The sequence below is a fragment of the Ceratosolen solmsi genome, unplaced genomic scaffold, assembly GCF_000503995.2.
Source record: "Ceratosolen solmsi marchali unplaced genomic scaffold, CerSol_1.0 scaffold3, whole genome shotgun sequence".
Classification (NCBI taxonomy): domain Eukaryota; kingdom Metazoa; phylum Arthropoda; class Insecta; order Hymenoptera; family Agaonidae; genus Ceratosolen; species Ceratosolen solmsi.
This window is the reverse complement of record NW_011948428.1, coordinates 5,159,196-5,173,998: the sequence shown is the minus strand read 5'-3', so window position 1 is coordinate 5,173,998 and position 14,803 is coordinate 5,159,196. Positions and strand designations below refer to the sequence as shown.

Sequence of the window (14,803 nt, the reverse complement as noted above, 5' to 3'; positions counted from 1 at the left end):
TTTACAATATAATAAATATAATTACAAATTATTTATCCTTCTTGCAAAATACCTCTAACCAAGTATTTACATTTATATTTACACTCATAAAATTACGATAAATAAATTCATAAAGATTTTGGAAAAATCAACTTCATCATGATTATTTCCGAATAATAAATAGTTATTAAGTATAAATACTAATTTAGTAATATTCTTATGTATGAATATGTGAGTACTATGCAGAATTTCAAATAATTTATGTCCAATAAATAAACCTCAAAATAAATATTGAGAATTTATTATTGACATAGTTTCATCTCCGATTTGTTAGTAATAATTAACATTATTATAGCATAAATATAATTATAAAAATGATGCGGTTCTAAAAAATTGAAAAATTTTACAAATACGAAAAACTGAATGAAAATTCAATTAATATTATTAATATGTACGGTATAAAATGATTCTAAACATTAAAAATTTTATTTTGAATAATTTGAAGAGAAAATATTCTGCAGTAGAAATTTTACACTATATTTTTATTACGCACACGTCCATCTTAATACGTATATTTCACACAAATATACACTTATATACATATATACATATATACATATATATTTATATGTTATAAAAAATTCTTTTATTAAGATAGTGAATTTATATTTTAATAGGGATGAATATGAATGTGCATTTCTTTATATACTAATGAAATTTATGAATTTCTATTGTGTATTCTTACACTGAGCAATTGTAAATTAAAAATTATAATTTACTCTTATTCGCGATTTGTTGTTTTATCGGTCCCTTATATTCATAAGGGACTTTATATGAAAAAATTTATAGTTATTTTACATATATATATATATATATATATTTTTTTTTTAATAATATTTCATACATCCTTACGTGAGTTTAAAAAAATGTGAAACAAAATTATAAAAGAAAATATACATTTCAAAAGTAATATAAATACTTCTTATATTTACTCAAAGCTGAAGCACATATAAAAGTATTTTTAAAAGTTTCACATAAAAAGTATAATACCTTTTATTACATCATTTTATACAAAAGTAAGTTATGCAAACGACGTTGAAAAAGATTGCACATCGAACAGTAAACTTTAAGATTTTGCTGCTGTGATATAATTATGAAAAACAAGAAACTTACATTTGAAATTATACGAAAAGTAGTTTCAAGTTTTCTTTATAATATTTGGTCTAACGTTTGACGTCTTATATTTTCATTATGTAAATTATATAAATATTTCAATTATATTTTATATTATTATAAAGTAAACATAAATCTGCGCACTTCTCGATTTTCCTGAAAAATTCAAATATATTTCTAACGAATCTTTGAATATTTAAAAAGTACAATTCAAACATCGATTATTAAAGTTTAACGTTATCAATAAGTTTTTCAAAATCAATGTTTAAATTAGTATTATATTAATATATCTTTTATTTATTTAATAGCTTTTATATAAAAGTGATATTCATCTTTATGTAAAAAGCTATTTAGCAATTACATCGTTCGTCTGTAAAAGCTATATATACTTAATATTTCAATATACGTTCTATTCTTCACATGTATAGGTAAACACGAACAAAGTAAACATAATACGCAAACAAAATTTGAATTAATTTCGAACAGCATACTCTGATGCTCAACCATAAAGGCATGAATTAATTCATACTAATAATGGAGTTCAATTAATTTTGTTGCTGTTTATATTTTAATTTTATTATTTTAAATGTATTTTCTATATAACGTATATATTGTTAAGTCATTATAAAGATATATAAGTCATAATAGCAGTTGCACGTAAAATTGTAATTTTTCATTAAATGTAAATAAAATTCTCTTCATTTCTTAAATAAACAGAATAATTTTTTATGCCAAATCAAAAATAGTCTTATTTAGCTTTTATAATCTATTAATCGTATAATTATCAAGAAATTGAATAATAATTTAGTATTTATAATTCAAGTAGAATTAACCCTAACTAATATGTACCTTCGACTCTCTTACTTGTTTCAGATATTCATTAAATAACGCATTAACAAAGCAAAAAAGATTTTATTGAGCTAACACACGTACTATGTCTTCATTAAGGATATCACATCATTACCACAAGATGAATTAATTTAAAATATATAAATAAGCATTTAAGGTGAGTATGAATAATAAAGGAAATATGTATAAATCGATATTGATTATCAATTATGAACATTAATTCATACACAAAAAATAGGTATATAGTAAAATTGAATGCAATTTGGATTGTATAAAATACAAATAAGTATCATTATATTTGCTTATAATTAATATTTAAATGACGTAGAAAAATAATTGTCAATCTAAACAACGAATATAAATTCAAAAGAATCTTGATTTTTTATTTATGTTGTAATTTATTAATTGGGAAATATATAATTAGGCAAGATGTATAAAATAAATATCAGAAAAGAATAATTTTGTGTATTCATAATGTATTTCAGTAATGATTTGTGATTATGAAAAACATTTTTATTTATAATATAAAAAAATTAATTTATAATAAATAAACGATGTCTAAATTACAAGTTAATATTATTGGATAAATTTGAAAAGTTTTTGCTTAAAGTCATTGAAAAACATACTTAAGTTACGAATATTAATAAATATGAAATATAAATATAATATTGCGTTAAAAAAAATTTATTCATTCTGAAGAAAATTTTATTAAGCTTTTTTAAATATATACTTTATAATACGCATACTCTAGATATTTTAAATATATATTTTAAAACTATTCTTTAAGGAAACAGAAACTATAGAAGAAAACCCATCATTAATATAATAAAATTTTTTCTGCAACATAACTAATTTCATTTATATTTAATGTATGTCTAATACCTTAATAGAAATTAATATTTAATATGACAATAATATTAATATTATCTATGTTATTAAGTTTAGTTTTACTATTAATATATTACAATTTAGAAAGAAATTAATATTTTTGAAGCAAATATAATGATACTTTTGTTTATATTTATGTGATTTTCATTTCACATGCAAATACATTATGATTTATGTGTATATATATATATATATATATATATATATATATGTATGTATGTATATATTAATCTTTTCCATAAAATGATATTATTAATAAAACTAATTATATTTATCAACGATTTACATTTATTAATATTTATATAAGTCTGTTTATACAATTATAATAAGTTAATTTTATTAATTATTAAGGAGTTACATAATTTAATAAACGATTATATTTAATTAACCTATATTTATATATATATATATATATATATATATATCTGAAAATTTAATGAATTAATGCAACATTTAATGATCTATGACACGTTTCAGAAAATATTTAAACACTATTAGCTTAATAAATATATGAATTTTATTTAAACAACGAAGTAAAGTTTGATTAAAATTTATGAAATTTTTAAATACATAAAAAGGATATTAAACATATTTATTTGACAGTAACTTGTGCATCCACGTGCCTATTTAATTTCTCTAAATATGATTTATCAAATGGTAGATAAGAGGTTGCATTGAGATCAAAATGCCGAATTACGAGAATTATTGCTATTTATATACTGAAAGTGTGGTGAACTAATTCCTCTAATTCTGCATAATAAAATATCTACTATTTTAATATCATTAGAGACGACTAGGAATATGATTCCATAAATCTTTAAATACGAATGCTACTACTGACAATTTACCGAGCTATTGATATTTCATACAATACAGCCAATTAACCTTGAAAAGTTCCGGTCTCTTATTCATTCTAGCCAACATTCTCCGCATTATCCAATTTCACTAACAACCGACTCCTCAATTATCGACAGCCGTCAAGCCTCTGACATCTATGACTTCTCTGTTCAAAGCCCTGGAGTACAAAATAGCAAGAGAAATAGCAGGACCAGGTAAAGCAAGGAATATTCTGCATTCTCTCGGTCCGCCTGTTCTGGCGGAGGTCGGAGTGGCCCTGGGCCCAAATATTAATTCCTCGACGCAGGAGCGCCTGACCCCGGAGCATCATCTATTAAGGGACGAAGTTGCGCCTCGCGTCCTTCACCATCAGCTCCTCGGTCGCGGGGAGTGCGGGGGGCTACGGCCCCGTGGTCGGCCTCCCCTCCTATAAAAAGAGCTTAGGTGAGCGACTGTGACTCTCGGTTATTATTTGAATTATTTATTCTTTTAATGAAGCTATATTTGGACAGTCTGAGCTGGTGCACTTTCCGCGGATGCTGCTACCTAAGGTCATTCTTCGAATAAAAAAAAAGTATAGTACATGTTCATTGGGACGTAGATTGCGGGTTGAATAGTGCTTCTGAATAATTAAATCATTAATGTACCTTTTTATGTATCTAGATTTATCTGAGATCGAAATTTATCATTCTATAAAACTTTAATAAGAATATTTGTGCGTTGAAATTAATTGCACATATTTTTTTTCCTTTTTCTTTTAAACATTTCAGAAGATAAATTGCGTTAAAAGCATTTTGAATAACGTTTTAACTTTCTTGCATTCGTAATAGCTTTTTATGCCAATGTTAATTTAGTTTTGCAAATGCAAATTTTACATGCAACGCTGTTTTACATAATGTAGAATAATTTACAAGCTGTAAATATATAATGAAGTAAGTAAACAGTTGCAAATATTTATATGGACATTCCATTTGCCATTTGCTTTCATGCTTATTGAATGTAATATTCTGACAACATAGGAATATGAAATAATACGTGTAAAGATGAATTTTTAGCGCACAAATAATTGTAATCGGGCACATTTTAAAGATGATTTATAAAATCGATGTTAAAAACTGTAGAGAAATATATTGATAATAATGTGTGATGCCATATAGTGATTATAAAATTCGTAACTTCTGCAGAAGTGAAGATACCGTAAAGTGGGATGTCTTGGGCAGGTGGTACCGGGGCGTCTGGCTCCACTTTCAGACTTCATAAAAGTAAGTTGAAAGACTAATGGAAGAAAATAAAGTAATTGGATTACAACTTGAAGAAATACTTTATAACGTATTCGCATTTAAATTTTCTGTACATACACCCGCATAAAAAAGTAAAAAATTCGTTATATTTTTATAGCTCTTAGCGAAAAATATCTAGATTATTCTATATCATAGTTTATTATGATTTATATACACTAAATTTTAGGAAATCGAGAATTCTCAGCTACATGCTTAACAAAATTAAAGCGACTTAAGAGAACTAATATATTTTTATATAAATTCATCTTAAGAATAATTAAAAATTTTCCATAATCTAGTGAGGTGAAATATATTGAATGAAACGGTATTGAATAATGAATATTGAATGAATGAAGTGGATAAAAAATTTTTCATTATTTTATTTTTATCAAATATATTATTCAAATAAACTCTTAATGTTTTAATCTAATATCCTCGCAAATTGTATTATTTTTCGGTAAAACGAAGACGTTGAAATATTTACAATTACAATGTTATATTATTTTTATTTAAAATTATATTCTTGAGCATTCGTACAATAAAATTCACAAAAGAATATAACCATTAACTTAAAATTCACAATATATATCCATTGCTATTTATAAAAATAAAGAATCCATTACGCTGCGCAGTTTATAGATACAACACTCACAGACGCATCTTAGCGTGAAGTGTAAGATGTACCAGGAAAATGGATTGATAAAGAAAATCATAAAACGACGCTGAAATAATAGACTAACTTTATTTCAATTATTTTATTTACTATTTTGCTCACTGGCTACTCTTTGTCGTCGTTCATCTTCATTTGCTTCCGAGACGATCATACGTCAGTCGTATAGGATCGAATGTAAAATTAAATTTTTTTCTTTATAAATTATAGCAAATATTATCTACGTTATTATGCAATAAAATATTTCATAAACTCAATTATGAAATATGAGTCAAAATATTAAAATAATTACGAAAGCAATTGTGTATTGTTTTGTCTTGAATGTTCATTTTTTACATAACATTTTTACTTAACATTTCCAAGCTTAGAAACATTTTTTCTTAATAATATTCTGATTATTATTAAGTTTTGTGTTTCTGTCTGTGTTTCTGTCTGTGTGTGCGTGTGTGTGTGTGTGTGTATACGTACTGACCGGTGAAAAGAAACGAATGTAGTAGCTATGTAGGACATTCTTCCTTATAGTGGTCGAACAAAACTTTATAATCCCTGGGACAAACACGACAATCAATGCCAAAAATACTTATAACACTGGGCAGGGTTTGGGTTCGGGTTCGGGATCGGATTCGTATCATGTTCACGTCAAAGTCAAGCGAGTTAAGGAGTTAAGGTATAATTAAGAATTAATATTATTAAGATAGGAGCAGCTGTATTTCAGCATTGTACTATCCGAAGAAAATTAATTTTTAATTCGATTCTATGTGATTGATAAGAGATGGCCGAAATACAATGAAGAATGGAAACAAAGAACGCGATATGAGCAAATAGCATAAAGTATGAATTATATCATAACCCTTCTATGATTTTCCTTATCAATCTACTTTATTGGTACACTTATTTACATTTCTCATTAAGATACAAATATTAGAGAAATTACGTCCAAGATCTGCGTAATATAATAGATACGTCATTAAATACGTAATATTATTGATAATTCTGAAATGCATTTTATAAATAAAATGATAAGGTAAGATTGACTCAATTTATAGTTCACTTGGATAATGTTAACATTACAATAAAAACGATATAGTTTAATTTAATAGAATACTCATAAAGGAGTAAACAATTTTCTTTTATTAATTAAAAAATTCTTTTCATAATTTTTATATAAGCAGCATTAAATTAAATGCCCAAGAGTTCATTTTTATTTCATAAGAAAGATTTGTGAATCTCGCGAATGAATAATTCATAATTATTAATAATCATAGGACAGAAAATATATTTTCAATTCTTAAAATTTAGTGTGCATATGATCATTCTACTCTAGTTTAGTACACCTTATTATTGGAAAATGCAGCACAGCTGTTTAGTACTAAGTAACATGTCCCTAATGTATTAATGTCCCAGTTCAGACTGTCTTATAATGAGCAATAAGCACATATCATCAATTAGAAATAAATTTGTAAAGTGGGAATAATAAATAACTTTAACAACTAGAACATGATAAACTTTTAAGTACTTCTTATTAAGCTTATATTATTAATTCATTGTTATTAATTCTCTCCATAAAAACATCATACTAATTACATATTACAAAATGCTTTTCTTACTTAAGCTCATTGCTACATTCGAAACCTATTACTATTGCTATTTTTTCTAATAATCAATTACTTAAAAATTGGCACAATCGTTTTTTATTTAGTAATTGATATTATTATTATTATTGATTATAATGATTTTTTTATATAAAATAATAATAATAATAATAATAATAATAATAATAATAATAATAATAAAAAAAAAATAAAAATAAAAAAAAAATAAGCGAAACTGTAAGATGTACAGATTTAATATATAGACTGCTATAGTCGGATAAAATATTATTACAAAGCTATACTATCATTCCCAGTTTATTTTCTGTTAATAATCTAGTTATAATAATTAATAATTAACCATTTACTGTGCAAAAATCTTTATGTAAATTTAACATTTATCTCTATCTTGTTTTTTTTTTTTTTTTTATAACTATACTCTTTGAATTTTGTGACTATTTTAACTCTTCAGAGCACAAAGTATAATTAATGATTTTCACACTAGAACTCAAAAAAGCACGTAAAAATTATGTTTAACAAACTACATATACTCCCAATGAATGCCTCTTTAAAAGTTTATTTTAAAAAAATGGCCGTAAGATTTTCTTAAATTTACAAATACAAGTAAATATACAAGTACCATTAGGTTTTATTATTGTCCATATAAAAATTGGAATAACTTATTTTCATTATAATTGAATAAATTATTTGAAATACATTTGGAGCTTATGAGTTATGAAAATATTATTAGAAATCTAAACATAACAGCATAAAAAGCTTTTGTAGTATTAAAATAAGTTATTTATTCGTTAAAACAATAATGGTGTTCAAATGCTAAAGTTTAATGAAACTCGCAATTTCAATTTCATTGTATGGACTTGGTTTTGTCATCAAAACAAAAAAACAAAAAAATTGCTTTTAATTCTGTCCAAGTTTTAATTACTTCATTAGAACATCATTAATATATCAAATTAGTATTATTAATAATGTAGTTTATGTTCGAATCATTGCATATTAAATAATATATATATATATATATACTGATTTTTAAAGTTCATGTTGCATACAAGCAACGCCGAGGGGCATAAGAACCCTTTTAGACGAACTATTGTGAAGAGACCAAGGCATAGCGAACCTGTTCAAAAGACAAACGGTAAAATTGGCCCATTTTCGTTCAAACGGGAAAAGTAAAACTCGTGGATGTTCTAAAAAAAAATTCATTATCCATTGTAATTAATGCTATTTAAATCTTTTTTGTCCCCAACACACTCCAAAGCATCAATACTAGTCTTAAATGTCTGATTGAAATACTAATTCTTGACAAGTTTTTTTTATTATTTGGGCACAATAACATTAGTGCACTATTCATTACTAGATTTATTAAAGAATACCTGTTTTTCTAACCTCGATAAGTCGCCTTGTGAGCCTTTTCCTTCATACTTGGATCATTCACTAGTTTTTCATTTCTCCCTTTACGTAGAAATCAATTTACGTAGAATTCCGAATTTAAGTGATTAAGTTTGTTAGTACTTTAATAAAATCAATAATTGCAACTTGAATATTACATATTATAATAATGAGATATGTTGCAGAGTATGTGTTGCAGGCATACGTAGGCATATGTATACGTTCAATTTTATCAAATTTAAGCCCAATTTACAAATTATAATGTGAAATGGTTATTGTACAACCAAACTAAAATTATAAACACTATTTTGTAAAGAAGAAAAAAAAATCGATTTATATCATTTATGCAGTCGTTATAAACAATAACATTTCTCTTATATATATATATATATATATATATATATTTATTTGTCTTGAAAATAAAAAAAATAAAAAAATAAAAAAAAATTACGTTCAATGTTCAGAAAATTAAGCCAGAGTAATAAAAAATTAATATTGAAAAACAGTCTATACTCACTTTTATATGAATATCCAATCATCATTTTTTTTCTTTCCATTTTTGACATTTGACTTACATTTACTTATTCACTTACTTATTCGAGTCACATTTAAAATTAATAGTTCAATATACTTTCGCAAATTTTGATACGCAGAGTGATTGACAAATAATCCGGCTAATTACGATTCCAACTTATGACTTGCAAACTTCATCGTTATAACTTTGATCGTTTCAATTGAATTTTTGAGGAACTGCAAGTACAAATATTTAGAGAATATATGCCAATAAGTCGTGACGAAATGTGAATTATAACGACACTTTACGTAAATGAAAATATTAGTCTGACCTACAATAGTTGGCACACAATAACCGTATATATACGTACTAACACACATAGTTCACTGAAATTCCGAAGGCCCGAGGAGGGCACGTAGCTTAGGGTGGTAGCTCGATGCAATTCTTATGACCCAAGCATTCCGGCTTTTCTCTCCTTCATGAAACAAAAAAACCAAACGACACCAACGAGAACAGGTAGCGGCGGATCATGGGGCCGCAACACCAGAGGTCGGGCCGGCCGAGGTCGCGGGGGCGGCGGTGGCGCGAACCTCCTTCCCGGTTCCGGCGGCGTCGCCCCCGCGCTCCAGGCGAGTCAGTATCCACCGGGGCTACAGGGTGTCGGGCCCGGACTGCGCGAGGTCGTCAACATCTTAGGGGAGCGCAACCAGGTCGGCACACTCACGGGTATCGGCCCGCCTCCTGGCGCATCCGAGAACGAGGCCACCTCCGACGAGGAGGAAGCGGAACTCAAGAGACCGCCAAAACCACTCTACCGGAGGCTCATTAACTACATGCGGCAGGCTTGGACAGGTGTTAAATTTGCTCTAGGTGAGAGAAGCTTCGTATCTATGTGTTATCTTTGATTACATTAGTCTTTATTAACATTAGCAAAACTTACAAGCGTTGTAGAAAATTTTGATGCAAAACTGAGGATGCAGATGCTTGGGTTTCGATCACCGAAGCCAAAATTTTGAGCCTCGCGTGTATCGATTATCTCGGCTTGAAGAAAATTATGCATAATATAATAGAAATTTATATAAGCTCGTGATTCATCGACTGTGTTATTTCGTGATATCGAAAATTCTCCAATGTCATACAAACCTCATGAATAATCGTGTCAAACTTATAAATAATTATGATCATTTATAATCATAATTAGACTATGCTCGAATGTAGGTAAATTAGTATATATATAACACTACAGCTGAATAACATTTTAGACAATAAAGCAATTAACTATCTCTTACGGTAATTTAATTCTAGATAACAATATTCTATCGATTTTTACAAATGAATAAATTTTCGGATGATTATATAAAGTATAACGAATATTGTAATAAATAAAGATATTTCATGAAGAAGAGAATTTATTGATGTTTGTGAGCATTAACTTTTAAAAAGGCAATTAATTGAAAATCTATATAACACAACTAGTAAAAAAATTTATAAATCTTTAATCAGCGGAATATCCTCAGTTCCATTTTAACTAATATTTTAAATTTTGTATAGTGCGCATATAAAATAGTAGCAAATATTTAACTTATTATTTGAAAATCATGGAAAATAATTGAGTATTAATTAGACATTTTCATTGTTTAAGGAACAAATTTTGAAATATTAGTGTAATGAAGTAGCAAAATTTTCTACTTTGATCAAAATTCCCTGTAATATAATTATATTATAATTTTAAACGTGAAAATTTTACTTCAGTTTTAGTAAATAAATTTTATCAATTTACATTGAGACCGTAATTATACTCTGGTATTTAAATAAGATTCGAAATGAAATTGCAATTCAACGTTAAGGTAGAAATAACTATGTGCACTCGATTTAAAATAAAAATTACCTTACTAAAAATAATTGAACCGTCCGGTTAAAAAAATATTTTATTAAGCGACTTTTTTTTTTATCGATTACGGGATTCTAATTTTGGATGAATTGAAAAATTCAACCATAATACTGTGTCTTTAAATTCTAAATGCATTACAATTAATACGGAATAATAAAGTGGCGTCACATTGTGATTATTTAATGTTTGTGAAATATTATCTTCAACTTACCCAGTCTGCAAAAAGAATTTATAATCCACTCGGATAAATGTGCCATAATATATCGTAATAATACATTGACAATCATCTTCGTAAAATAACAATTTTGTCATAGAATAGCCATTGATTTCAATGCCTTGATTACCCATCGATTCCAAATCAGATAATATTTATAATCTCTAATCTCTAAATATGTTTTATGTTATACGACTAGGTATGCTCAAATTATAAAGAAACTTTTTAACAGCTGCATATCAGTATTTTTAAGACAAATTAATTGCATTACATATATAATAGTTAAGATTGTTTTCGCCTTTGATGTCTAATCCAAACTAACCCTTGCCGTCCGACGCCCAGCTGACATGATGGGCGATCTAGGTATTATTTTAACGGCCATTGCTTTTACACAATCTCCTATTGCTTGCTGCACTGTTATTATTATTAACTTTTTATTGCTTATAATATATCAGAATATTTGGTTATTGCGAGAGGTGCTTTGTAAACAACCAGCTTCGAGATAAGTAAATGGGAGCAATTTAATTAATTCCATAAATTCTGATGATACGTAGTGATTTATGGTTACATGAAAATCATCTATGAAAGTCACGAAGCCCGTAATCTTGCAATATCCATTTTTTCTATTTTAACTATGATTTTATTACAAGCAAACTTTCTAAATACTATCACATATTATGAATATTTATATATCGTATTCACATATATGAAGTTTTATTATTACGATCCATTATTATTATTGCTATTGTTATTAATTAGTGAATAAATAAATTTATTCATATAGTTACTTTAGATTTAAATTTTCTCTCTGCATTTACTTATGACATGTTTTTACATCTACAGACCTAAAGTAACAATTTCACGTAGACGAAAATTATAGAAATCATAATATCCAAGCCTTTAAATAATACAATCATACATAGAATTGAATTAATTTTATATTAAATAATCATGTGATTTGTTGCTCATAAATGAAGAAACATTGTAAAAGATTAAATATTAATAAATTTAAATACGTAGTATTGTATTATAGCAAATTATGTCGACGGAATATTACAATAAATATTAGTTAGAAAGTTTTTTAATTCAATCGATTACGAACAAACGAATTTATAATCTCTATCTATATCTACAAAATATATAAATAATAAAATTTGATAATTTTATAATATTATAAATATAAACAATGTAATTAGATGTTAAAGTGGATGAGTAAAATATTTAGAAGATATATTATAATATTAGTTTATAAATAAGAGAATAAATAGAATCATTTTATAATGGATAATTTCATATTATTTAATTTTATTCCATTTTGTAAAAAGAAATTCATTCGTATAAATAACATAACTTTTTTATAAATGGATTTATAATCAATTCTTGAAATGTTGCTATGATCGAAAATCGCCCCTCCCCTTCCCACACACACACGCGCGCGCGCGCGCGCACACACACGCACAAATAAGGAATACATTACGATAATAAAGGTTTTGATTTATACAATTTCGTATATAAATTTCATGGACAAAAAATTTATAATAATCTTTTGATAAATTTTTAATTAAATTAAATTATTAGAAAATTAGTAATTTTGCTACATTAGAAATTGGATAGTTAAGAAAAAATTTTCATATTTCTTAATATAATTTTATCTTGAAATTAAATATAATATTATATGTTATAAAAAATGTACAAAAAATATTATTTTTATATATTTTTTTTTTTGTTTTTTGTTTTTTTGTTTTTTTGTTTTTTTGTTTTTTTGTTTTTTTTTTTGTTTTGTTTTTTGACGTAATAAAAACTCCATAAACAGTGGTGTTAGAATTAATGAAACAAAAATTATATATAAAGTATTATCGTTTTATAAAATACATTCTTAAAAAATGTAATCGATTGGTTGAAATTAATTATTGCAGCTGATAATTATTAAAAAGCATTTATTTTATAAATGTTGATGACGGCTTAAATACATTATAAAAGATTAAATTGCCGTGTAAAGATTTCACGAAAGCTTTTAAAAGATGTTATTTATGTTTTATAACACATTTGAGTTTAAAATTAATACGGTGTTTTATAGAAATTACTTTAGAAAATTACAATAAAATAAAAAATTCAAATATATTCTATAATAATAATTATTATTATCTTCATCTTAATAATAAATACATGAGAATTGAAACCAAAATTTACCTATGAATTATTCTTTAATGGAAAAAATTAAGATCTCAGGCACTTTTAATAGTACAATTAACGGTACAATTAACACTTAAGTCAACAATAAAACTAATTCTAATTTAATTATTTTTCAAGTGAAACCTTGAAAGTAATAATAAATAACAAAATTATTTGAGACTCTTTCAAACTATGTGCATGTTCTAACTTATTTAGCTCTAAACATTTAGCTTTCCCGTGTAGATTTTGAAATTAGTTTCCAACTAATATTGTACCTTGAAGATGACATTGAATATTTTTTGAACTACAAAAATTGAAAGAAAAATATATCCTATTCTGAAATGCCACATGAAAATCGATATTTCAAATAAAAATTGCTCGATATATTAAAGTTATATATATTTTACAAAGGAATATGGAAATACGTTAACGTATTTTTTTACATTGTCCGAACGTTTGTCTTTATATTCTATCGTTGACGGCATCCGTTGTGCGGCAAACATAAATCCAACACCTTGTTTTCCGTTACTGGCATCCATGAATAATCTGGAATAGTTGTTTGCTTGTTAGCCATGTCCGCCCGTATATAAATCGAGTTTGTCGCTGCTACTTTGTGGAAATTCTTTACTTTTTCACTTCTTCGTTCAGCAAAAACGAAGCAATGGGACGTGCAATAGAAGGAAACGTAATAAAATATGAAGATAAAAGAGTACCGATCAAAGCGAATCATATCATTAAACATTGCTTTAGATAATGAAAAGATTATTATAAACTGAGAAATGTGGCTTTTTAATTATCAAGATCTAACGTTCTTTAAATCTATGCTATTTCAACAAATACTTATTATATTATTAATATTGAAAATAATTTTTTTTTTTTTTATCATTGTTGAAATCTTATAAATAATATGTATAAATATCGATAAATAGGCTTATACTTTTTAAAGAAGCCATTTAAATATGTAAATACAATTATATAGTCTACGAAACATATAATTTTGCATTATAAAATTTAATTTGAAACATTAATAAACATTTTGCCTATGGAATTTTAGAAAGCTGATGATATATAATTGACAAAGATAAATTAGATGATTCCAATGAAGTTTTATTTAGACATTGAAATCAACAGGTTTAATATGAAAATTTTTTTTTTTATAAAACATACAATTACAAAACATGTTACAAGTAATGAAAATAATCTATATTTTAAATATAAAATTTGAGAAATTTTAAATATTCATGACATTTATGTATCATGTCTAATTTCGAAAAATTGAATAATATTAAAAATAAATTCTGCACAATAATATTGAATTAAAAGAAATAAAAAGATGAAGG

General features: G+C 25.8%; 1 protein-coding gene across 1 annotated transcript in view; it reads left to right on the top strand.

Moving 5' to 3' along the window:
* The first annotated feature begins 4,878 nt into the window (after positions 1–4,878).
* LOC105363717 (uncharacterized) overlaps positions 4,879–14,803 on the top strand; it is a 34,010-nt gene continuing 24,085 nt past the window's right edge. Inside the window, exons 1-2 of the mRNA XM_011501468.1 lie at positions 4,879–4,988; positions 9,703–10,056. Coding sequence (XP_011499770.1) covers positions 4,934–4,988; positions 9,703–10,056 — 409 coding nt within the window. The 5' untranslated portion in view covers positions 4,879–4,933. The remainder of the gene's footprint in view (positions 4,989–9,702; positions 10,057–14,803) is intronic.